General features: G+C 30.8%; 2 protein-coding genes and 1 non-coding gene across 3 annotated transcripts in view; 1 reads left to right on the forward strand and 2 right to left on the reverse strand.

Annotated features, from left to right (window-relative positions):
* Positions 1-27,064, reverse strand: part of LOC127277042 (uncharacterized) — a 229,790-nt gene that overhangs the window by 192,451 nt on the left and 10,275 nt on the right. The gene's annotated exons all lie outside the window — the stretch shown is intronic.
* LOC127277029 (ankyrin repeat domain-containing protein 6) overlaps positions 1-27,064 on the forward strand; it is an 82,805-nt gene that overhangs the window by 23,668 nt on the left and 32,073 nt on the right. The window contains exons 2-4 of the mRNA XM_051297821.1: positions 3,991-4,096; positions 4,472-4,570; positions 26,491-26,592. Of these exons, the coding sequence (XP_051153778.1) occupies positions 4,004-4,096; positions 4,472-4,570; positions 26,491-26,592 (294 nt within the window). The 5' untranslated portion in view covers positions 3,991-4,003. The remainder of the gene's footprint in view (positions 1-3,990; positions 4,097-4,471; positions 4,571-26,490; positions 26,593-27,064) is intronic.
* Positions 20,649-20,721, reverse strand: Trnar-ucg (transfer RNA arginine (anticodon UCG)). Its single transcript has one exon. It is a non-coding gene; the product is annotated as a tRNA-Arg (tRNA).

Raw genomic sequence — 27,064 nt, forward strand, 5'->3', positions numbered from 1 at the left:
AAAACAAGTAGCTGAAGTGTGTGATATATCAATCATAATAATACAAGAACTTTAAATTAGTGAGGATTCCAAAATATAGTTTATATAATAATAAGTGAATTGTAAATTTTCAAGTGATTTATTGAATGAAGCAATTTTAGTTCCGTTTCCCTGCGCAAAAACACTCGGTAAATTAAATGAACTCTACCCCTCCTTATAAAAAATCCACAAACTACCCAATGGGAAAAATACCATTGGCGTATTAATGGCCCAATAATGGGAGCCAGGGATGCCAATATAATTCCAATAATGGCACCCAATAATGGACCATTATTGGTAAAGTCATGGGCTGTCCACGCCGATGCCAATGATTGGCAACCATCATTGGCAAATTATTGGCAACCAATAATTAGCCAATATTAAAAATTTTAATAATAATTTAAAAAATCAATAATTTAAAAAAAAATTTATATTTTTATTATTTTTTAATAGTTATTATTATTATTATTTTATTTTTAATAATTAAATTAAAATAAAAAAATGGTCATCAAAGTATTAGTGAAACTATTTCTTCCAAAAAAGAGTTTGTCTCAATTCCAATTAATAGAAGAGACATCGGGCAGAAAAAAATTTCGACGAGAAAAAAATTTTAGATCACTGCTTATATACCAATCAAGTGGCATCTCAACTGCGAGAAACAGTGATGTTCGCCCTCCCTTTGCGGCGTTGAGTGAACTAAAGTCCAGAGCTGAGCCATCAGCGCAGCGCGGGAACATTTAAAAAATTTGATTTTATTAGATATTTCATTTTATAATAATTAACGAATTATTAAGTATGACATTATGTTATTAATAATTATTAATGATATTAATTATTTATTAAGTTAATTATTTGTCATATTTAAAATAAAATAAAATATCTAATAAAATCAAATTTTTCAAATGTTCCCGCGCTGCGCTGATGGCTCAGCTCTGGACTTTAGTTCACTCAACGCCGCAAAGGGAGGGCGAACATCACTGTTTCTCGCAGTTGAGATGCCACTTGATTGGTATATAAGCAGTGATCTAAAATTTTTTTCTCGTCGAAATTTTTTTCTGCCCGATGTCTCTCCTATTAATTGGATTTGAGACAAACTCTTTTTTGGAAGAAATAGTTTCACTAATACTTTGATGACCATTTTTTTATTTTAATTTAATTATTAAAAATAAAATAATAATAATAATAACTATTAAAAAATAATAAAAATATAAATTTTTTTTTAAATTATTGATTTTTTAAATTATTATTAAAATTTTTAATATTGGCTAATTATTGGTTGCCAATAATTTGCCAATGATGGTTGCCAATCATTGGCATCGGCGTGGACAGCCCATGACTTTACCAATAATGGTCCATTATTGGGTGCCAATGGTTTTTTCATTGGCTCCCATCATTGGGCCATTAATACGCCAATGGTTACTCGTGGCAGTTTCCCATTGGGTATGGAATTAATCTTTTTATTATATAAACTTTGCTGTTGTGGAAAATAAAGGTTCGATTATAACGAGCCTGTAAGAAAAAGTACAACTTTTTTTTTTTTTTGCCTCTCTTTCTCTCTTTTGCTAACGGCCTATCACGTGACTGATAAAAACAAGAAACCATCGTGGACCTCGTCATGATGAAAAATGATCTTCGTGACCGGCTCGTTTCATTGTGATTTTTCATGAATTTTTTGATAAAGTCATCTCTAATCACGACTCATCATATATAGTATGAAATTATATCGACGGGAATTGTCAGACCACCCTATTTTTTTCATGTCCCAATGTTTAATGAAATTCCAAAAAACAATTCATTTATCTCTCACTAAAATCTTTTGTTTATTTATATAAAAAAAAATTTTAATTATTTAATTATTATTAATTTATTAATAGAAAATATTAAATTAAATTTGAAATTATAATGACATAATTTTTTTAATTCCTAGAGGCATAACACATATGACAAATCAAGAAAATAATCATTTAAAAGGATTTAAAACAGTGTCAGAAGTCACGTCAATTTTGATTTCTCAACCGGAACCGCCTCTTGGTGTGGCAAACGGATGCTTTAATTGAACGCTTTGTTCGGGCGAACTTTTTTACGCATGAAAGGACGATTTCTTGTAGGTCGCGATCACGGAAGGAATGCCCCTCGCGATGCCAGTGCAAATCGGCCCATGAACGCAAAAGACATTCTTATCTCGTGATCTCTAATTAAAAGATTTCTTATTCCAATCTCTCCACGCGACTGGTATGCGCGCCTTTTTTTTGGCTATTTTTTTAAAAACACACAATTTCCCTAAATACTCGGAACAAATTACGATATCTATTATAGATTGCCGTTTATCTAACATTATTTTCATGTTATTCTTTGTTACTAGAGTTCTAAAGAAATTTTAATGAAAAAGTTACTAAGTTTCCAGATGTGTAACTCTGATAGAAAAATTACTAGTTTCGAGACTTAAAAATCTATTAAAAAAAAAAAAATAACTAGAGGTTCGAGTTATTAAAACTTTAATAAAAACAGTAAGAGAGAAGCAGGCGCAATGTGCCTTCATCCATATAGGGTTTCGTGTCTTTTAAAATTCAGGTCAAAAATTAGTTTGTATATAATAAAAAATAGTTTGCCATAGTAACTGGTACCATAGTAACTGGTACCATAGTAACTGGTACCATAGTAACTGGTACCATAGTAACTGGTACCATAGTAACTGGTACCATAGTAACTGGTACCATAGTAACTGGTACCTTAGTAACTGGTACCATAGTAACTGGTACCATAGTAACTGGTACCATAGTAACTGGTACCATAGTAACTGGTTATCATAGTAACTGGTACCTATAAGCCCTCTAGGGCCTGGGCCACGAAACCCTAAAAAGTTACTAGAATTTCGACTTATTAAAGTTCTAATAAAAAAAATTACTAGATTTTCGGCTTATTAAAACTCCAATAAAAAAAAATTACCAGAATTTCGACACTTAGTATTGGAATAATAAAAAAAAAAATAAAACAATAGAAAAACAAGACTACTGATTTAAAAAGCGTTTATAATGTTTTGTTTCTAATATAAATTCATCAAATTCAAAGAATAAATTTAAAAGGCACTAATTGCAATCAACACTATCTTTAACGTATTTAATAATACAATTAATCCAAATTTTTTTCTCTCTTTCAATACCCACAAAAAAAAATGATATCCGCATTGAATAGCTGAAATATTCAAGAATATTAAACATGCCTCTTAGAAGAGCAGACGTGCTATTGGATATGTACGGACACGCCGAGGGAGGAATCTCTCGTGCCTACACGATGTAAGTTCTCAGCAATTAGCGCTTCCTCAGTAATAGTCTATGTGTGCACAGTACTTAAAGAGAAAAGTGTAGACATCATTGAAAAAAAAAAAAAAAAATGAAAGAAATCATTCATGTTATTTGCACAAATTTGCAACTACTATTTATATATACGTCCTCAGGAAATATATATATATATTTATAAATTTTTTGAATCGATACAAAATTACTAGCGCAGGCGAGCATTTATATAAATTAGTTGTTATAAAAATTGTTTGAAAAATTTTTGTAATTAATATGCGGCATATTATTGTTTATATGTAGAGAGAGAGAGAGAGAGTGCGGAGAGAAGTTACTGTTTTCTTCAACGCACATATACATATGCCATTGTCTTTGAAAACAATAGCGTCATGTATCATTGTACCTTTACAGCTCATGTTCTTTTGCTCTTCTTTAATGAAGATGGGCTTCCTTCACATCTTGTGAATATAATTTTGGTGTAATGTTAATTTGACAAAAGACGAATTCACTTTTCAAATTTATTTTTTTTTTTATATACACATTGCACTTGATTTTTGAAAGGAAGTATGAAAAATGATACGCGGGTTGAGTACCGTGTCTATTTTGATAGAAAATTAAAAGAAATTTGCCCTTTTATCAAAGAATCATAATTAACTCTTCTTTCTTTTATGGTCTGCAGATGCTTGACCGGAATGGCAGAAAAGGTGCGCGAGGCGTCTGTTCGTGGTGATGCCACGCGTCTCGCTCGCCTTCTCAATGATGGCGTCAAACCCCTTCCGGATGAGGTAAGTTTTGCTCTCGCTTAAATCGCACATGTTATTAGGCAATAAGGCGCAATTCTCGCGGTAACAACCTGTTGTTGCATCCAATGGAATTATAATTTGCTAAACTAAAACACTATATAATAAATAGTAAAATTAATGTTCCATAACATAATTTTACGCACCATTAACCATATTTCGATTAGCATAAAGCATATTTCACATAAAAATTTGTAGATTATAAATTTGCTATCGGCAACACTACTAATTATAGTGTAACAAGTATATAAGATATTAAAACCATTAGGTTTGTATCTAGATACTTTATTTTTATTTTCTATTTCTTTTTTAAAAGTTAGTCTTTTTTAATGAAACTAAATATGATTTTTTTTTCCCCAGCACGGTCGCAGTCCACTCTTATTGGCCGCTGCAGCTGGTCAAGTGGAGTCCTGCGATACACTTATTCTTCATGGCGTGGACATTAATCAAGCTGACAATGTAAGTAATTCTTTGTAAACTTCACTTTTATAATGAAAAACTATATTCGTTAAAATCGCACAGCAATAATATATATATATATATATATATATATATATATATTGTACCTTAGACATTGAATTGTAATATCCTCCTTTTGCTAGAAGCAATAATTAACATCTAGTTGATGTATTACGAGAATCCATCGTCAACTATTTCCTTTATATATAGTATTTATTTATTTTTTGTCAAGAGCAAAAGAATATAAGAAATTTCTTTAATTCAGCTTATATAGAGCCCGTTATCACCGTGTTGATAAATTTAATCTTCCCCAAGGTTATAACATATATTCTGCGTCTGCGCAGAAGCTGTATATTCTGCGCAGACGCAAAATACACTGCCTTTAACATCTCTGAAGATTAAATTTATCCACACGGTGAAAACGGTCTCATACCAGGAATAAATCACATTTTAATTTTGTTTTCTCTAATCAATATAGTTCTTGACAAGAATATTTGTCATTAATAAAAATATAAATTTCATTTCATTTGCACCAAATGCCTCATGTATTTTCTTTTAACTATATATTTAAATCGAGTTTGCATATATATATGTAAAGGAGCCAGTTTTTTGTGTATACAGCAAAGACTAACAATCAAAAAGGTTTTATGAAATAAACACAGATAACGACGAAGGCAATAATAATAACTAATAACGGTTCTTCTATATGGAAGTTTCACTGTCAGATTTATTAGTTTCAGTTTAAATTATGTTGCTTTTCTCAATGAGCAGCAAAACTTGCTTTCTCAGAAATTGCGAGTGATCTATATATATATATATGCAGTAGCAGTGTATTAAACGAGAACCTGATTTCTAGTCATATCTGATAACGCATAAATATACGACAAGATGCATTTTCCACATCTCATACAATTTTGTTCATTAATAAACTTTCTGGGCTACTTGAATATCTTAATTAGTGGCAGTAGAGCTGTGTAGTAAGTTTATGTAAATTCAGTATTTACGCAGAAACACTAGAACCTAATGAATCGAAATGTCGCGATATAAATAGATGCTAATTAAAACACGTGACGTTTAAAATCAAACTGATTGTCCAGGCTAAACTATTTATATATAATCGAGAATTTATGTGGAATTCGATACTATTTAGTTATTGTAATATATTTAAAACTTTTTTTATTACAATATTAACCTCGAAACTCTGAAAATTTTTTATTAAAGTTACCATGACATCTGTTAACGTAGTAACCGTTTCCATAGTAGTTGTTTCCATAGCAACCGTTTCTATAACATCTGTTACTATGACAACCGTTTGCATAGGTCCATAGCAACCGATTTCATGACAACTTGAAGCTCTCGTAATATTTTTATTAAAGCTTATTGGTTTCAATAATCTTATGCATATCAACACTATTTGTGATTAAATCAGATTTAGACCCAAACAATATAGGTATATGACATATTTAAAAATTATTTTTTGACCTTCCACCGAAATTGGACGGTAACTCATTGAGTGTGGAGGCGGTTCCAGTTGTCAAGACTAACTAGTAATAGTAATAGTATATTATTGATGTACCGTGAATAATGAACAGTAGGCATATAATTGCTGTGTATAATTACAGACGTATTGACGTAGCGCAAAAAGACGTTAAGACTTGCTCTACAATTTGGCATATTTATTGCCGCATATACACGATGCTCACTGCAGTTTTATAATCGCGACAAGCAAGTTGGCAGGAAGCTTTCCTTCTTAATTCTCTAACAAAATTAAAATTGTTTATTTTTTTAACAATTTTCAAAACAGTTAAGATATATTCATATTGCCATCGATAAATCGATTACGAAGGAACAATATCAAAGGATGTATCTCGATACTCTTTCTCTTTTATTATCAGCAATGAAATCAAAACTTGATTTTTGCAACATCTTCACCTTCATATATATATATATAATGTTCTTTGCAATGAAGTCGTGTATGTCGAATATTGTTTAAATCGTGAACAATAAGATCGAAAAGAGTAATCAGGATCATCTTCTATTATCTTTGAACAGCATCTCTCGCCTAAGGACTTGGTATCAACATCGACATATACAATGACCGACGGCCAATCTTCTTTTGTGGGTACTCTCTCTCTCTCTCTCCAGATACGATGCAGTAAAAACACGTTTGGCTACATTTAACCGCATCAGAAGAAGGGATATGAACACACATTTATTTAAGGTCACCAAGATCGTTGGCAAACTTAAATTAGCAGACATTTCATCCTCAACATCGTTGTAGTTCTTTCCTCGCCCTCAATCTCTTGATAGGTGTCATCTCCTAATCTGGAAGAACTGTCATATATATATGTTACATGGCATAACACCTGCTATGGCCTTTGCTAATAAATCAGGAGCAATTTATAAGTTACTCTATATTTGGAGTAAATAAACGTTTCCATTCTTATATAGTGCTTCATAAATAAGTGCGCGTCGAGAGTGGATTAATGTCAGTAATACTCATTACACTTAACTTGTTAGAGATCGTTTTCACTTCTTTAATGAATGTTTTCCAGTTTTGGTTTTCATTAATACTTCTACTTCCACTAAAAATGTAACATATTGCCGTTATTTCTCAAATTTCTTCCCCCCCCCTCTTACAAATACCGTATCATATATTGGAATTACATTGTTTGAATACGATAATCGACTGCAGTGGCAAGGCTTTATTCGCGAGAGTCAAAAGAGTGCGCAGTATATTGTCGTTGATATTTCTATGGACGTCGAAGAGGGCCTGTACATAATTTGCGAAAAGAACCGACTGCAGGGATCGCTTTGTCTTTTAACTCTGCATAATCCACGCAGAGAAGGATGGCAATAACGCAAATGCAAGGCGCAGGGAATCATAAAAATATACGAAGATACGAAGAAAGAGAAAGAGAGAGAGAGAAAGAAAAAACGAGTTGAATACATACTCTTATCTATATACCTATATATACACGAACAGAAACTTCCGAACGACATTTATAACCGTAAAATTTATGACGAGGTCCTTTTTAGTATATATACACTTGGGACTTATGCAGGAGCCATTCACGTTATGTGAAAGAAGGAATCAGATCCTTTACGTTTAAAAAAAACTTTTCTTTTTTGTCATTTTTATTAATTCTGTCTCGAACGATTTTCAATAGGATTTCTTTTTTTTTTTTTTTTTAATGATCCAAAAAGTAGACGTTTACTCGATTTATAACTCAGGATCTGCACTGGATTCGGGTAAACATTTTTTTGGGCTTTTAAAATGTCAGATACGTGGCGGTTCTTAAGACGTGGGTCCTCTCTTTCTAGACTCCATATGTGTTGGTATCTATATACATATATATAACAGTTATACCTGACTCGTGCCACGCAGCCTGTAATTACGAAGGCTTGGAATAGCTTTTGTGTAGAACATAGGCGTCTTCAAAGAATGCACCTCAGGATAACGGCTCAAATATATAATGAAATAAAATTCTCTACAAGTCTTAATTTGTAGTTTCATACATAAATAAAGTTATGAAAATTATTTGCCATTAAATTCATGTTAATTCAAAAATAAAATGATAAAAAAAATGTAATTTAAGACAGAAATTTTTTTTTAAAAACATTCGAAAGTATATATACCAATATCGGTGGAAATTATCAGATCAATTTTCAAAATATATTTTCAAAATTTGATTGAAACTGATTTTATTAAATCTATATTGAGTTATACATGAACATTTCTTAGAATGATGAGATGAACTCGAGTATCAAGTTGGGAATATCAAAGGCTAAACACAGTATTCTCACGACCATTTAAAGTTAATAATGCGGTACGTGCGCTTCAAGTAAATGTTCTATTAAAGACACTAAAAACATTGTTACAGCTTTATATGTATACCCATTTATGTTTATGTCTCACGAATAAAAGTAACCGAGTCCGGTAAATTATTGTCTATTGTTAATTTATTGTTGTTGGGTAGAAAACTCGCTGCCTAGAGTGGGAAACAAAAATAGGCAAAAATAAAAGAGGAACAGTTACAAGTTTTTGGGTATAAATCATTCTAGTAACTTTTTCTTTAGGGGTTTTAATAAGTCGAAACTCTAGTAACTTTTTTATTAGAGTTTTAAGCCTCGTAACTTTAGTAACTTTTTTATTAGAGTTTTAAGCCTCGAAACTCTAGTAACTTTTTTGTTACAATTTTAATAAGTCGAAACTCTAGTAACTTTTTTATTAGAGTTTTAAGCCTCGAAACTCTAGTAACTTTTTTGTTACAGTTTTAATAAGTCGAAACTCTAGTAACTTTTTTATTAGAGTTTTAAGCCTCGAAACTCTAGTAACTTTTTTGTTACAGTTTTAGTAAGTCGAAACTCTAGTAACTTTTCTATTAGAGTTCTTAGTTTTGACACTCTATTATGCATTTTTTATGGATGTAATTATGCATGTCCCTTCTCACATTAACTGATACTACCTATAGGCAATTAACACCTTTCGAATGACAACACTCTGGGCATATAAGGAAAGATTTTTCTTATCGTTGACATGGGCGGTTCGACCGGAATGCAGGCCAGAGCTGTCGAACTTTCCCCATAATTATATACATATATACATATCACAATCGCCGATGAAGTGGAGTATCCCAGTGGTCTCTCATACTCATATTTATTTATTTCACACACTATATATACTTTGAAAATGTTAAGTATGAATGAAATTTATAAAAATGAACCTCTTCTTTTTTTTAACTTAGAGATTATTTTTCTTGATTATAATTTCGACGCTCAATCGTTAATTTCCCCTTTTAGTGGAAAAAAATGTCTATATTATGTAAATCAACACAAAACTGATTGTAATCAGTTTCTTCATTTGAATAAGTGAAATTTTATTGAATATATATATATATATGTGTGTGTGAAAATTTTACTTTCTGCGCCAAAAATGTATTGAAAAAAAACTTCTTTTTATCATACAAGTAATTAATATCAATGCAACTAATTTTTTCTTTACCAATAATTTTTAGCTGTGTAAAATATTGTCTTATTAATCTTGTTTTGTAAACTTTCATTTTTTTTTAAATTCGCCATGAAAAGGTCGAGTTAAACAGTTATAAAACATTTTTTATTGGTATGTTTAGATAACAAGTTTCTGTTGTCTAATAATAAGTATCATAAATCTCCAGTATCATCAACTAGTCTACCTCTATATAAACTTTCATGGTATAGTAATTGCTCTACTTGTTCCTAATAGGTACTTATATTTTAATTGATTGTTTCATAACTGAAAATTATGAAAGTATATTCAATATATATTTATATGTATATATATATATATATATGTGTTTTGGAAAAAATGTCATTAATGTGAATTCACAATTAGTCATGTAGAAAATTTATCGTTAAAAAAATATTTTAAATTTTTTTTTCTCTTAAAAGAGAATTTAATTGGAAGAAATGATGTTGGGTCAATTATATTTATGTCAATAAATTTTATCCAATGAACTATGTTGTTTTAAGTGGATGCTAATATTATATATACTTGAAAATTCATAGTCATTGCTTCTCACAACATTTACCGTATATATCGAATCACAATAAATGTCATTCACATTACGGCTGTGCGTGAATAACTCCTTGGGAATATTGATGCCAATACAAAATTTGCCATAAAGGCTGGAATAATAAAAAAAAAAATATTATAAATTCAAAATTACTCAACCATTTCTATTTCCTTTTCATGTTATATAAAAAAAAGAATATAAAATAAATGAGAGAGTTACTTTTCCAAAATTGCTATTCTGGAAAATAAATTTTAATGAACAGAAACATTCAAGAGTTCTTAAATGCGGATACTATTTGAAGAGGGACACACACAATTTTCTATATATGCTTTTAAATAGTACTTTGTATATTTTGCAAAGTGACGATAAATACACTGAACCATAGAATTTTCATTTTATGCGCAAAACTCGCAACATATGACACATCACACACAAGCCAGTACTTTCTGCCATTTCTGTATATATATATATATATATATATATATATATACACGCTTCGATGTAACATCAATGTATTTGCTATATGCTTGGAACAATGATACCAGTTTGACTGGTGTGCTTCTCCCACCCAACTCGAAGGAGAAACCTCACAGAGGTATATCTCATACACTATTCTATCCTGAGATGCATGTATTCAAGGTGCGGATACAAGGGAATTTTTTCCTAAGAAAATATAATAATAATAATAAAAAAAAAAAAAATTCAAACATTTTACATGCTTATTCATGTACATATATTATATACATTAAATATTTATAAGCTACACGAAAATGTTTTTAAATATAATTTCAGATTTTACGCCCTAATGTTTCGTCTAAAATTTTTTCTTTTCTTTTTGAATATTGTATTTTTAAAACACTACCCACGCATTAAAAGATTAGATGTAGCATATCTTCTTTATAGATATATTTTATATTACGTTCTAAATTTTTTTTTATAAGTATTGTCAATCTAGTAACTTTTGAGTTTTAAGCTTCAAAACTCTAATAGCTTTTTTTATTACAGTTTTAATAAGTCGAAACTTTAAATAATAAAAAGTGTTTGATATTAAAAAAATAATATTTTGTTGTCATGCCCATTTGTGGGAGGGTCTTTAGATAGTACGCCCTAAAGGGGTTGATGTTAAAAAGATCAACCTTATTTACGATAGTATTTCGGTGTGCCACGCCCCTTCGTGGGCGTGTCTTCAAAAAACACGCCCTGAAAAGGCTGGGTTTTAAGAGAACGCACCTCATTACAGGAGTACTTTTGCTGAAACACGCCCAAAAGTTGGGATTTAGTAAAGACCACGCCTCTTTATAAGCTTATTTTACAAAGTCACGCCTATTTGCGGGAGTGTCTACAAAAGACACGCCCAAAAGGTTGGATTTAGAAACTTCACACCTCTTTACGAGATTATTATGCTTGAACACGCCCATTTTTGGGAGTGCCTACAGAAGACACGCCCTAAAGGTTGGATTTAGTAAATACCACGCCTCTTTACAAGCTTATTTTACTTCAACACACCCATTTTTGGGAGTGTCTACAGAAGACACGCCCTGAAAAGGCTGGCTTTTAAGAGAACGCACCTCTTCACAGGAGTATTTTTGCTGAAACACGCCCAAAAGGTGGGATTTAGTAAAGACCACGCCTCTTTACAAGCTTATTTTACAAAGTCACGCCTATTTGCGAGAGTTGCTTAAGAAGATACGCCCCAAAAAGGTTGGCTTGAAAATTGTCACGCCTCTTTATTATATTATTTTGCTAAGACCATCCCAGTTATGGACGTTTCTTTAGAAAACACGCTCTAAAAAGTTAGGACTTTGTGGATATATGTTTGAAACACGTTCTAAAAGGGTTGGTTGGCTGTAAAGAAATCAAGTCTCGTTAAGATATTATGCATTCTAGGACCCGCCCTTCATTTAAATGAAGATTAATGGGAGTGTTTTTTGTCAACATTTTAAAAGAATCATTTCGCCTATTAAACGAATAATTTTTTAAATATACAAACTAAAAAATATGATAATAAGTTTTGTTTGCAACCTGTATTAGTGGAAAAGATTTGAAAATTTAAATTTACTTTTCAATAAACACCTGAGCATGAAGTTTTTATACATATAATAAGGTACTAAGTAGTATTTATAACATCTCACACATCTGGTTCAATAAAAGTTTATCGTTGATTAAAATTATTTTAGCCTGAAGCGATATGCATGGACTAGGTTAAGTAGAGTAGACGCACGAATACTCAAATGAGACGAGCAAATAAACCATTTGACTACTGCATATTCGATGTGCATGGGCATATCTACATTTTCATACTCTCCCCACTCGAAGTAGTTGTTAGCTTCTTCAACATATATCCAAGGTACATATATATAAATACATGAAGTACTGTTTATATTTGCAGCTAAGCCGGGGGCTATGTATCTCAAGATGTAATTTGCATTTTAGATAGTGGGGATAGTTGACAGCTTGACATAAATAGGCAGATTGTCAGAAAACCGGTGATACACCTCCTAATCATATTAAATGTGGACCTAATAATGATAATTAATGAAAAAATTTGATTTCATTTTTCTTTCGATATATAATACTTTTCTTTAAAACTTGCAATTGGAGAAAAAGATCAGAAAACTGGTTTTCATTGAAGAATTTTTGTAATTGTCGGCAAGTATACGTTATCAAATATAGTGAACGCTAAAGAAATTGTAATTAAGATAAACATTGGAATTTTTTTATATTAATATCCTCCATGATTGTGTATAAATGTTTAGGTATGTATATACGTAATGAACTCTTAATTAACCGGAAATGATTGTCAAGATTTGAAAATGAATTATTTTCAAAAAAAAAAAAAAAGATTTTTTTGTAACGAAATTATAGACAAAAAGTATAGATCAATCAAGTGAGCGCGAATCAAATGATTCGTGCGTGTCAACAGATTTAGATAGAACAAAAGGATTATTATCAATGTTGAAAAGAGGCTACCATTTGATTTAAGACCTATTCATTCGTGGACTTTTACAACTTTTTGTCACTGTCACTTCCCTCGGTTAATTACCACTAAGAAAAAAATGTTCAGTCAGCAAGTGTGCTTGAAGCCTTGGCGACCCGAGCCTGTTCTCTAGGATGGACATGACTGTCCCTCGTTTCTGTCAGGGACAGGTTTTACCTGTAATTCAACAGCAAAACTTTTCCTGCATATATACAACTACATTCGCGCACACAATAACCAGGTGGTTGACTGGCTTTTACTGTCTTTTACATTTACGAAGATCGATCTCTCTCCATTTCACAAACAAAAATTCAATAAAGGTGATAATTTCACATATCAAGACCCACTGTGTGCATAGATATTGGTTTAATGCATCATTGATTCAACTATAAGTGACACGTCATGGCTTCTTCATTTTGCAATTCATTTTTTGTTTTTACAAAAGTTTTTATTTTTCCAAGTAGAACTAGAATTACAAGACTCTAATAAGTCTAATAAAAAAGTTACTAGAATTTCGACATCTAAAACTTTAATAAAAAATATTAGAGAAGTAGGTGCATTGCATTGCTAAGGAAAAAAAATCTATAGCAACGGTTGCCATGGAAACGATTGCTATGGTTACTGTTGCTATGGAAACGGTTGCCATGGTAACTGCTGCTATGGTAACTGTTGCTATGGAAACGATTGCTATGGAACCGGTTGTTATGGTAACTGTTACCATGGCAACCGTACGAGTGTACGACAGACGGACGGACGGACGGACGCCAAAGCGAAACAATAAGGCTTTCGTCACCCTGGGCCACGAAACCCTAAAAATTACTAGAGTTTCAACTTATTAAAACTTTAACAAAAAAGTTACTAGAGTTTCAAGGCTTAAAAATCTAATAAAAAAATTACTAGAGTTTCGACCTACTAAAATTCTAATAAAAAAGTTACTAGAGTTTTGAGTTACTAAACTCGAATTTAAAAAAATTACCAGAGTATTTATATATAGAATAAAATTAAAAAAATTATATAACTAAAGTATATAATTTTCGATAGCAACAAATATTACATTACATTACATTAATTTCATAATAAATTATTTATTTAAATTCCAAGAGGCTTCTTTTTTTTTAAAGCTTCCGCGCTTATTATATATCCTTAAAAGAAAAATGTACAATATTTTTGTATTGCAGTTTTAAAAATGCGCATATCTTGAAGAAAGGAAGAAATCCCCAAAGAAATAAAATGGATATAAGGTAGTGGGCTCTTGGCCATTGTCGAAATCATAAACAAAACTATAAATAATAAGAATCGCTTTGCAAGACACGAACCGTATAGAGCAATGTTGCTTCCAGAAGTTCGTGACCAGATGCTAAAGCTTCCCAAACCGCATATATGCAACTCCCACGCAGATGATATTATTATTTCAGAAATCTCGAGTTCCTCGAAATATATATATATATACGTATATGTATAACAAATATTAAAGAAGAATTTATGAAGATGTTTGCCAATTTTATAATTTATCAAAAACATCAAAGAAGAAGAAGAAGAAGATTTCCCTACACATAAGGATATGAATATAAAAAATAATAAATTTTCGATTAAAAATCCTCTGATATTCTTTGTTGAATGATAAAAAAATATTAGTTTTTAAATCGCAAATTATAAATTTTTGTAAAATTTCGATTTATTTTGAATATATATAGAGACGCGAATAATTGCCCATATCAACGGATATGGAAGATTTAATAATTATCCGAAACAAGTTTTTATTTTCTTTGACGTTGTCGTTGTTGCTTCGCTCCTTCACGACTTGTTCTGCAGCACCTGCAGCAAACGAAAGAGACCAACTTGTCGCACCTGTCGAGCTGTGAACTTCCGTTCAATGAGTGCCATGCTATTTTTTTTACACGCAAACTCATAAACAAATTCCGAATTTTATAAAAATCAAAAAATATCCATTATTATCAGGAATTTAGTTTATGTCAAATTTTATTCTTAATAGGAAAATTATTCATAATTTTTTTTTTTTTTTATATAATAAATATATATGTATACACGAAAAGATGGATGGCCTTTCGTTAAGAGCTACCTTTTTAAAAGAAAAAAATATTCAATTATTTTAATAAACTCGTTATGCAACATTGGTTTCACTTTATAAGATGAATGTCGTCTGCATTAATTAAATTATTTGTATTTCTCGCTTTGTAGAATGTATCAAGTGTGTCTTTTGAGTATACATTTGATTTTATCGCGGACACTTCACTTTTCGACTTTATCTGATTGAATAAATATATATAAACTACAAGATGAAAACATCCCAACAAAAGTGTTATCAATTATTATGGCTATGTTTAATTATTTATTAGTTTCTTTGCAATTTGTTTTTTTCGGAATTCTTTTCCTTTATTATGAATTATTATTTATTTGTTGATATCATTTTTTTTTTGTGTAAATATTAACGCCTATGCACTCTTGAAAATTATAAAGGCATAATGGAACGGTGACTTAAAAAATCGAAAACACTGTTATTGCGTGAAACAACCGCACTTTTAGCAGACACTTTTACATTTTGTGGTTTTGTATTCTTAACGACATCACGACCTGCAAAATCACTCTGCACGTTTCAAGGTGATGTTGCGGTGAAAAATCTTCTTTTTCTTTTACTGCTATTGTTTTTTTGAACAGCAAAAAAACTCAAGTTTTTTGTGTATAGAAATATTGACACTTAATCAATGTTTTACCGTTTTTTTTTTTTTTTTTGTTTTTTAAAAAACAATTTTACATAGCGATAATTTCTCTTTAATTAGTTTGCTATTCGAATTTATGGGATGCCAGTATCTCGTAAACATCTGATGCAAGTCGCAGTTAACGATAAATTGATTTAGTGGAATGAAAAACTGGATTTCAAACTCTCATCTACATTGCACGATGATATAATATTGCGATCTCTTTAAGAAGATGTTTTTCTATTTATCCTAATTGTCAGGACTATGTCGTTTTTAATAACAGAAAGCAATTATAAAAGTGTGACTCACAAACTCCAAAATATTTATAAACAAAATATTTAAATACATATAGTCGAGATAATAATGAAGAATTCCATTTTTAATATTAACGAGAAGAAAAGCAAAACCTATTGGAAATATTACAGAAATACGCAGCACTAATCATTTTGAAAGCTTAATGATTCGGTAGTTTCAAAGAATAAATTTTTATTGCTATTATATAGAAACAGTAGTGCATCAACTGGTATTTACCGTCATCGATAATATATTCCGCTTCTGGAAAAGCGGTGCTCAGGAAACAGTGTAATTTCTCTATCACCTCATCGTAAATAATGAGCGACATAAACTGCCGGAAGGATGAACAAGTACTAAATATCTTTAATAAATCTTGTAAACATAGATGATCGACATTAAAGAATTATCAAAAAAATTCTATCTATACAAAACTAATAAGTATACCAAATAACTCTTTTTCATCATCAATAGTGTGCAACATCAAAAATAAAAATCAAACTAAACATACTACAATTTCATTTACCAGAAGATTTAAGAGCCTGCTTTATAGAGCAAAGCCTCTTTCCAAAAAATATTTTGCTAAAAAATTTCTATTTGTGTCTTTTTACGATAATATTTTCCTAAAACACGACCATACGTAGGAGGATCTTTAGATAATACGCTCTAAAGAGGTTGATGTTGAAAGATCACGACTTTTTACAAAAATATTTTATTATACCACGCCCATTTGTGGGAGGGTCTTTAGATAATACGCCCCAAAGGGGTTGATCTTCCAAAGACCACACCTATTTACGAAAAAATTTCGATATGCCACACCCATTTGTGGGAGTGCCTTTTGAAAACACGCCCTAAAGAGACTATTTTAAGAGAACACACCTATTCACAGAAGTATTTTTGCTTAGACACACTCAAAAGGTCGGATTTAAAAAAACATCACGTCTCTTTACAAGATTATTTTGTTTGAACACGCCCATTTTTGGGAGTGTCCATAGAAGACACGCCCAAAAGGTTGGATTTAGAAACGTCACGCCCTTTTTACGAGATTATTTTTGCTTGAACACGCCCAGTTTTGGGAGTGTCCGTAGAAGAAACGCCCAAAAGGTGGGATTTAGTAATGACCACGCCTCTTTACAACCTTATTTTACAGTCACGCCTTTTTGTGGGAGTTGCTTAAGAAAATACGCCCCAAAAAGGTTGGCTTGAATATTGTTACGTCTCTCTATTATGTTATTTTGCTAGTACCATCCCACTTATGGACGTTGCTTTAGAAAACGGGTTTCAGGGAGGGCACACTTTTTTGTGTGTTGAGATATTATTCTTCCAGGATCCACTCAATGAAATGAACGACGGTTAATATTAATAATTTTTGCAAAAATTCAAACCAGTAACATTGTAAAAAATTCTTTTGTAAAATTTATAATTCTTTGAATCTTTCTCTGTCATCAGCAGTAAATTCCATCACTCTGTAAGGATTAAAGTCTCCATAAACTGTATATACCTATACAATCTTTCACTTTTGCCAACGAGCAAATTCCCCTAACACTCTATAGGCTTGTTTCAGATCTCGTATCTGCATGTCTTTTAATCCCCCCCTATATATATATAAATAGAGGTATCACGTTTACTGTGAGATTATAAAATACACACCGTTAGTTCAACATTAAATTCCTTTTTGACATCATTGATGACCTTTCTAGAAATGTCTGTTCATGTTGAGTGCACTATAATATGTACTATAACACAAAATTTCTTATTTTTCGAGAAATATTTGAAATAATTTATTACTATATTGTCTTACGTTTAAAATTCGTTATGAGAGCTTAAATTTCTATATGATGATCGAAATTTCCCGTTCTTTATGTTAGTACTTAATTTAAAATATGGAAGATAATTTTTTTTTCAAACTATATATAGAAAGAGTGAACAAGGATTGCGTGTTTCAAAACTATCAAATGTTGAAGTCGCATGTAAAACTAAGTCAAGTTGTGTGGAGGCGGTGAATGACTTGGTCAGTAATGATAAATCAGTACGTTCACATTACTGTCTGCCTTAATAAATTTCACTGCTACTTTATATCCTTAACAAAAAAAAATTCTAATCCTTTTCTGTTGAATCCTATTGTTACATAAATAAAAATTATTTTCGATTAATTTTATATTTTTATACCAAAAAAAAAAGTGGCTAGTGACATAATTAAAAATTCCCGACCTAGAAACAATTCGTAATCAATTATCACCTTCCCACATATTTAATTGCGTCCATAATTATAGACTACAAGAGAAAGCGAATATAACGGTTCAAATATGACATTTTCACACCATGCATATTTTTTTCTACTTTATCTTTCAATCTACAGTTGAGGTTCTGGCGCTCGCGATAAATCACTAATTTGTGTTTTCTTTTTTTTGCAACAGTCGATTCTCGGTAAGGCTTCTAATTTACACATAAATAAACCCCTCTATATCAACCCTTCCTGTCTTATTTTACAGCCTTCAAGATAGATCGTAAAATTATGAGCATCGCATTAATATTCGACCCACGTATTATACTTGTGCAGCCGTGATTGTCGTTAAAATGATTTTGTTATTAAAATGCGTGGATTTTAACAGAAAAAAAAATAAAATAAAACACATAATTCCTAATTATTCCTGAGATGTATTGACAGGGGATAAAATTGTTTTAATCATATTCCATCATCATGTCCGCGCAATTTATCGCTTATCCTCTTAAAGAAATTGAAAACTAGAAATTCCTTTTTTTTGTTAAAAATTTCTTAAAATTTGGGTCACGATTATATTATATTTATGCAATTTAATACCAGAGTTATTGATAGAGATCAAATAACATCTGTATACACGATTTCATTTAATAATGCACGTGAAAAGGTTACATGCCTATTTATTTCAAAAAACCTTTCGCCTTTTCCAATCTTAAGAAAAAGAAACAATACGTTTTATTTGTCCTTTGAAAAATTATTCCATTTTTTTTTCATATATAGACAATTAGTTGTTTATCCGACCACTACTAATCAGATTTAATAAGCAATTATAAAACTGATCCGATGACCTATGGGCAAATATATATATAGTAAACACCAGGAAGATCAAATTCGTGAGCAGTATTCACGAGATGATCCATCTTCAAGACAACCAACAAAGAATCACGACTTTCGGATGAACTTTGCCATATTATCGCTCTAGGAAGGTATTTCACCTTCATTGTCCTTTCTTTGGTATTTATAGTCATTTTCAAGTTCGCTTTTTGTTTTGTAACTTTGAAAACAAATCGATGCTCTTGATTTTCAAATAAAAAACAAAAATTTTTTTTTTTTTAAATCCTGCGTAGGAATTTAGACATTTCTGTTCGGTGTAAATTGTTATAGAAAAAAAATTCTCATCTCTTTTGTTTTGTATTAAAAATTAGCAACTGTTGCTAATCATTTTCAACTTGAACTTGGGATGTTATTTACGGCTTTTTTTTAATACTTGAAACTTCTCATCATCCACAACACGTATATAGCCAAGTGTTGTATATACGTGTAAAATACCAGAGTGATCGCATTCATAAAACAGACATCAAACGTTTTTCTCGCAAGGAGGATTCTCTCTTTCTCGATCCAAAAACAGTAGTATAGTAAAGTACCTTTCAGGATAATTTTTTTTCCCCCCTATATACAATTACAGATTGTACCAGGCGTTGTATATAATTTTGAAGGAAAACACAATAATTTATAAAATTGTCAGTTTGAGAGGTTAAAAAGTTTTTGGAAGGCGTTATATTGTCATTATGACTGAAAATTACTCTTGTCTGTTGTTTTGCGATAATTTAAAGTATAGTATACACAAGTATCATTAATCATTTTCTTCTTTTCACCAGCGTTGTAAATAGCATATAGTAATCAGAAAGATGTTACCTCTTTTGCTTCCTTTTGAAAATGATGAAAAAACAAGTTTTGGAAAAGTTCAATCTTTTGTATTAATAAGCCTTTTATCCGTTAATAAAAACAACATTTTAGAACAATTTTTGAAATCAAAAATTCTTTCATAAAAAATTACAGAATGAAGATATAATTGCAGAAAAGTTTATTGCCAGGTAATTTTTTAATATGTCAATCAATTAATCATTATATTGAAGCACGACGCCCCGTTGTAAAATCAATTGCAAAACGCCACGCGGTCTCGCGCGCGAATCTGTATGTAAATAATCAGAAACACCACATTATTACATGTGCTACGCCCACATACATTTATTGATTTATCGTACACGCGTGTTTCCATCCACATTCTTTTTTGTCATTAAATTACAAATCAAGTTTCTTTTTCATTCGTAGAAATATATAAACGTTTAGTTAAGATAATTCGATTTCCTTTTCTCTTCTTCAAGTTCAGCACGTGGATAAGTGATTTTCCTCTTTTACGGTACAACTTTAATTCTAATCTCTCTCTCTCTTCATTATACTTTATTTTATCAGTTTTTATATTTTAAATATCTTTGAAACATTTGGAAAATTTTTTATTGGGTAAAAAAAAAGTAAACGACCGTGACAGGATTCGAACCTGCAATCTTCGGATCCGAAGTCCGACGCCGTATCCGTTGGGCCACACGGTCTATAAGGGTAGTTGCCCCTAATGCCAACTCACCACCATGAGGGTTTGGATTTTATTGATCGTTTTTTGTACAGCAACAGGTTGCAAGAAAGCACATGTCACCCTTTACCCAACTCACTGCCCGCGCTTTATAAAAATACAACTACAAGCACTCGCGATACAACAAAAAGAAAATTTCCATTAGAATTAAAGAAAAACAAATGGTATTTAAAAATAACCCTTCTCTCCTTAAAGGAAAATTTTTCCATTTGTAAATACCACGCTTCGCAATATACACAAGAACGTTGGAGTCCCACTGGGATTCTAAAGTGAGATAAATCAAGAGATGGTGTTTGTAGTTTGCCATAAATCCACATACTGGTAAAATAAACTAAAAAAAAAGGAGAGAATTCTTTGATTTAGTTTCGAGAATAATCATTGCGGATAAAACAAATGAAAAAATCATTGGAAAAATTTTTTGCAATTTAATGATAATAATGATCAATTATTGTATAGACAATGATTCCTTTGACTGATGAATTTATCGATTCATCACAACTATTGTACTATAGATATAAAGTCATCCTTTTTCTTTTCCAAGACATTATAACAGTAAAAATATTATTTATATATGCAACAACTTGTCAATAAAAGCGGTAATATACTGTCATATCTAAAGAATAATAAATGGATGATCGCAGTTATTTCTAATGAAGAATATATTAAAATCAGCTATTGGATCAAAAAAAAAGCAAAGTGTGTAAACATACGGATATATTTTTCTGCGATATCAGATCAATCCAATAAAAAGAAGACTACTATTTCTGCAAAATTTTTATACATTAGGTGTGTATTATAATCTAACTGTCCGATCAGTTATGGCACAAAAGCTTTCTTTGTTTTATCTATAACAGCAATCATGCAATGTGAAATAATACCTATTTGTCATTCTTTAAAACTTGGTTCATTATGCCCTTAAATATATATTTATTTTCAAATAGGATTTTCAAATCAATTTTCGTTAGGATAACATCGTTAATATAAATGGAATCATTATTTGAGTACTTGAAATTAGCAATATTACTAATTTTAGATCTTCATCGCACAGAAAAAACGCTGGATAAATTTTGTTACGGATAATTTTGACCTAATTTACATAAACGATGCCTCCAACTAGGATAAAAATTGTTGCAGTTAATTTTTATACCGATTTTGGGGTAAAAATTCTACTTTTTTTTTAGTGTGGATCTTAACAATTTTCGCTGCTTTCTCACGTATGAAACAAAACGTAACGCATGTTTCTGTTAATTTCTCAATCTTGTATTTATATTAATGGAAAAGTCTCTGTACAAAACAGGTTTGGTGTTAAACGCATCTCTTTATGCTATAATGTAAGATTAACATCAGATGTATCATGATTTATCAAATGCTCGCAAAGGGGAATGTTAATTTAGAAAAGAAAGAGAAAGAGAAAGAGAGAGAGAGAGAGATGCAAATTAATTTAATTAATTTTAATGAATGCAGAATTAACCTGACATGTATAGCAGAGAGATTTTCTAGTTCTCTATGAGGGAAATGAAGATATTTTTTTTCGTGTATGGTGTTTGCCTCTTTTGGCACACTACAACTCCTACGCGTCTAGAAAGAGAAAGAGAGAATTGCATGAATACTGAGGTGGAATCCCACTATTGTCCTAAACGCAATTAGCATGCTCGAGCAAACTTCTATACAAGTAAACGAGGGGTGAATACATTAAAACACACCGGGATATATCAGACTTTTGCGTAGGTGTATCACATGTATATACAAAAGGATATTGTACGCATACAGAGAAAATACTTCAAAGCTCATATTGTACATGTCTCTCGACAAAATCCTTTAAATAAAACCCGAAGTAAGAAATACAAACTTTGTTTTTAAAAGAATAAAAGGCAGGGAATTGTTACTTTCCCATAAGTAAAAATAAGATAGTCATACTAAAAACATTGAATAATTCTGATTCTAATTCTGATTCTTATTCGGATTTTGATTCTAATTTTGATTCTGATTTTGATTTTGATTCTAATTTCTGATTCTGAATTCTCATTTGTATTATACAATGGATTATCATTTTAGAAATTTAAATATGCACTTTTTTTCCCTAGACTGCAAAAAAAAAAGGTATACCCAAAAAGGATTCAGTTCGAATACATATAAAAGAAATGTGTTCAACATTTAAGTAGTCATTTCATTTCTGAACCTAATTAATTTTTTTTCACTCTCTTTTTATTCCTCGCACAAAATTGCCAGGGATTTAAATCTGGGATAATCGTACCCCGAAGAATATTATACAAAATGACAGGCACACAAGGAGAATTTTTGATATAAAGAAAGTATATATCCCTTCATACGAGCCTTTAACGGAATATTTAATTATTGTAAAAAAAAAAAAGAAATTGGTACAAATTTCTTTAATTAAATTACATATGTAATTAAAATATAAATATATATATATAAACGGATTTAACAAATTTTACAACATGTTAAAAGATATAATTTCTTTGGGAAAAGAATTTGTATTTTTGCTCATTATATCCGGATTGTTGGAATTTTATTATCTGGTAACATTATAATCTTATTTTTCTTCGCGCTCGCGCAGTTATAACTGGTTCCTATATCCCCAATTACTTTGGTGACACGACATTTTAATAGTCAATTAATTCTTTTGAATATATGTATATAACTATTACTTTGTATATATAAATGTGACTATAGCAATCTTCCAAAAAGGTTATGCACGTGAGTCGTGAGAGGTTTTCGTTATCAGGCTTGTCGTATCTTTTGAAGAGCATGACTAATTACGAACCAGATTTGGAAGGAATTAACCTTTCATCGCTCGGCAACGCGTTTTCACCGACGACGACGACAGTTTAACCGGTTTTTTATACCAAGATGAAATTTTCGGACATTTTATATGATGGGGGGTTTTTTTTTTTGCGACAAATATAAAACCTGTTTCGTAAATATTTCCTAATGTCAGTAATTAAGTTATTCTTTTACACCCTTTAATCTCGAAAGATATTTAGTATTAAAATAAAGAGAGAGAATTAGTTAGTGACCTTCCGAACCTTTTTTTTTGGAGGATCAAAAAAGCAACAATGTATTTTATTTCTTTAAAAAATTAATGTTATGTTTATGATATTGAGAAGAGTAGTTTTAAAATTTCCATATTATATTATCAAATTCAAGTTCTTGAAGAATGTGCTTGTCTCCTTGAAGGAAAAGGGATTATCGTATATATGAGTGATTGAACATTCTATATAAGATTTGCGTCTTTATTTTAAGCCCTCTTCTCCGATTTGAGAATTAAGACTTCAGCACAGCTTATAAGAAACTTTTTTGAACAACTTCTCATTTTTCAACGCATTTAATAATAACAATAAATTCATACGGTTTTACAGTTTTTTCAATTTCGTAAAGTGGATATTAGAAAATCTTCCAACGCTTTTTTTTGTCCTTCTTTTCTCGTTTATTGGAAGATTCTTCACCCCTTTGGGATTTAAGTACCGGAAGTATTAACCTCCAAGAAACTTGTTTATACAAATTACAAAGATATCGTCCGGCAACAATAGTTCCCTATAGTAATCAGAGCATCTCTCTTTTATCTTCAACTATGAAAAAAACCACTATGGATTTTTTTTTGGATAAAAAAATAATTTACATTCCATTGTTTTTGCACATTTAATTCACTATGGAGGAAGATCGATTGATCCTGGGACTGAATTGTACTTGTTTATCACGAAGAACCTAATTCAGAATTACGTAAAGCAAAGAGCATCAAGTTAACGATCTTGCGGTTAAGTGACGGGCATTCAGATGGTTATCGATTCGCAAATAAAAAAAAAAAACAAGTACTCGATCTATCGTCAGTCGCGCGGTAAGTTCAATACGTCGGATTCGGTTGAAGGATCAAAGGGATAGAATCGAGAAACATTGCCCAATGAAGGTCGCTCTCAATCGATTATACCCTCCCCTCCCTTTGATCGCGTTCATTCGCACGCTTTATTAAGCGATTTGATCATTACCGGATGTTGCCGTAGTTATATTATATCAAGAGAGTAGTGTTTATATGTCTAAAAACAGAAATCAGGATATACTAAATTTCGAAGACAACATACTGGATTGTAACAAATTAATGGTTAAAATTATTTATTTTCTTGATATAAATGTTTAAAAATTCTAATTAGAAAACTGAGCTCAATGTCCTACTTTTATTTCTATATATGAAAAAGAAATTTACACCAATTGTGTATACTCTACTTCCTTTCATCCAAGTACATTTCTCTCGTTATTTGCAATATAACTCTTGCGTGAAATCGGAGCATCCATAAAATCAACTTCTTTTGTTTTCTTCTTTATACCAGATTATCAGTAAATAGACACTGTAATGGATGAACGAAGTCGGGAAATCGATCTCCTTTTTATGTAATCCATATATATAACTCACAGGTGGAGTTATACTTCATCGTTACTTAAATGAGCGCCTCTCCTCGCCATGGGGAGTTGGTAAAATCAGGTCTCATTTACACTCGATGATTCCATTCTTGAAAGTGATTTAATTCTTTAAATTAAAATAGAAAGCCAAGTTCAATTTTCCACGTTTCTAAAATTTATTTATATTTTTAATTACGTGTTTTATATGGATTTGGCCTAACTTAACCCTACCTGAATTCACCTAAGCTAAATAAATACTAATCGAGTTGCAGATTTGGTTTAATTTTTCAAATTCCAAAATCGGATTGAAGAGATGGACAAAAAAATCGCCTTTCTGATCACAAAAACATCCTTTCTGTTTTGTTTTTTTTTTTTTCATTTCGAGAAATCCCAATCAAACTGTCTCATTTAATTAAATGTTAATTAAAATCCACGTCAAGAATTCTTTTTGATATAATAGAATGTGTGAACAGTAGTTGTGATGCAAGTCCTCTTGTTTGTATCTGTGGTTTCGGTTTTAATTGGCGTTTTGCAATTGTTAGAGAGAGGTTTTTTTTTTCCACTGATCTCGCATCTCTGGACGCATAATTCACTCCTGAACCGATTTTGTACGATCCTGCGTCTCCTGCTCCTTCTTCTTCTTCTTCTTTATGCGCCATGTTCTTCAGTGTACTATTATATACTTCAAGCATCGACCACAAAGTACCGTTTTAACAGGCTCTATTATACGTGTTAATCGAAATTTTATTCATGCAAAGTATCATGAATCGTGTACTGGTTAATATTAAGTTCGTCATACATATAAATGTATAAAGAAAAAAAAAAGTGCTTTATTTAAAGAAAAAAGTCTCCTATCTCATTATAATTAATTCTTTTCAATATGAAAGTTGATCAAGATGAAAAGAAAAAAAATTATTATAAATTTTTCAATTATACATTGCGTGTTTAAAATTGTAAATACGAGTCAAATACATTAAATACGTATTCATTTTACATGACATATATGTTTTATGCTCATATTTATGAAAATCCCACATCAATTATTCATTTTATATGAAGCCTACTGGTTTTTTTTTGCAAAAGTAGAAACAGAAGAGTTAGCCTAATGATATGAACTAATCTTTTTCTCTAATTTTCTAGTTTAGACTTTTCTGAACGGACAAAGAAGTTGATCAATAAATTTATCAGCTATAATATAAGCTATAATATAAGCTTATAGCTATATAAGAAAGTTGTAGCGAATTTTAAACAAAATTTTCTCTATTTCTTTAATATTTTTTAAATCTCTTTTAATTTAATTTCTGATGATTTTTTTTAGTCTGGTATAACTGCACTGCAAAGAGCGGCAGCAGAAGGACATCAGGAAGTGGTTGAACTTTTAATTAAACACTCGGCAGACATTGGTCATCAAGATACTGTGGTAAGTGGTGCACTCATTTAATTGTGATCTATAAATATTTTTTTCAATTTTCAAAATTTTAACCCTCTCTGAATTACCGACAGTTTTTTTCCTTTCCTATTTTTTCACTGTAGGTAAATAATTAAATTCTGCTTTATAAAATAAAAAGATGCCAACGAATACCTTTAAGTTTTGAATTTTTTACTTCTTTCTTTTCTACCATGAAAATAAGACACCATTTTTTTCACACGGATCTTCGGATTACCTCTCAAGATTATAAAGTTGTCGACTGCCAAGAAGTTTCTCAAGTGCATAAGACGATATCGCATAACAGAATTATGGCATTTTAGGAGGCATATTATTATTTTTTTTTTTTTTAATTTCTCAACTAATTTTTTTAATTTTTTTAAACAGAAAATTATTATTTCTCAAATGACATAAATTGCTTTAAAATAACTAACTTTCTATTAAAAACTTTTACATTTTCTCACGG

The sequence above is a fragment of the Leptopilina boulardi genome, unplaced genomic scaffold (assembly GCF_019393585.1).
Source record: "Leptopilina boulardi isolate dan_hultmark-lab unplaced genomic scaffold, ZJU_Lbou_2.1 LbouV2_165, whole genome shotgun sequence".
Taxonomy (NCBI): Eukaryota; Metazoa; Arthropoda; class Insecta; order Hymenoptera; family Figitidae; genus Leptopilina; species Leptopilina boulardi.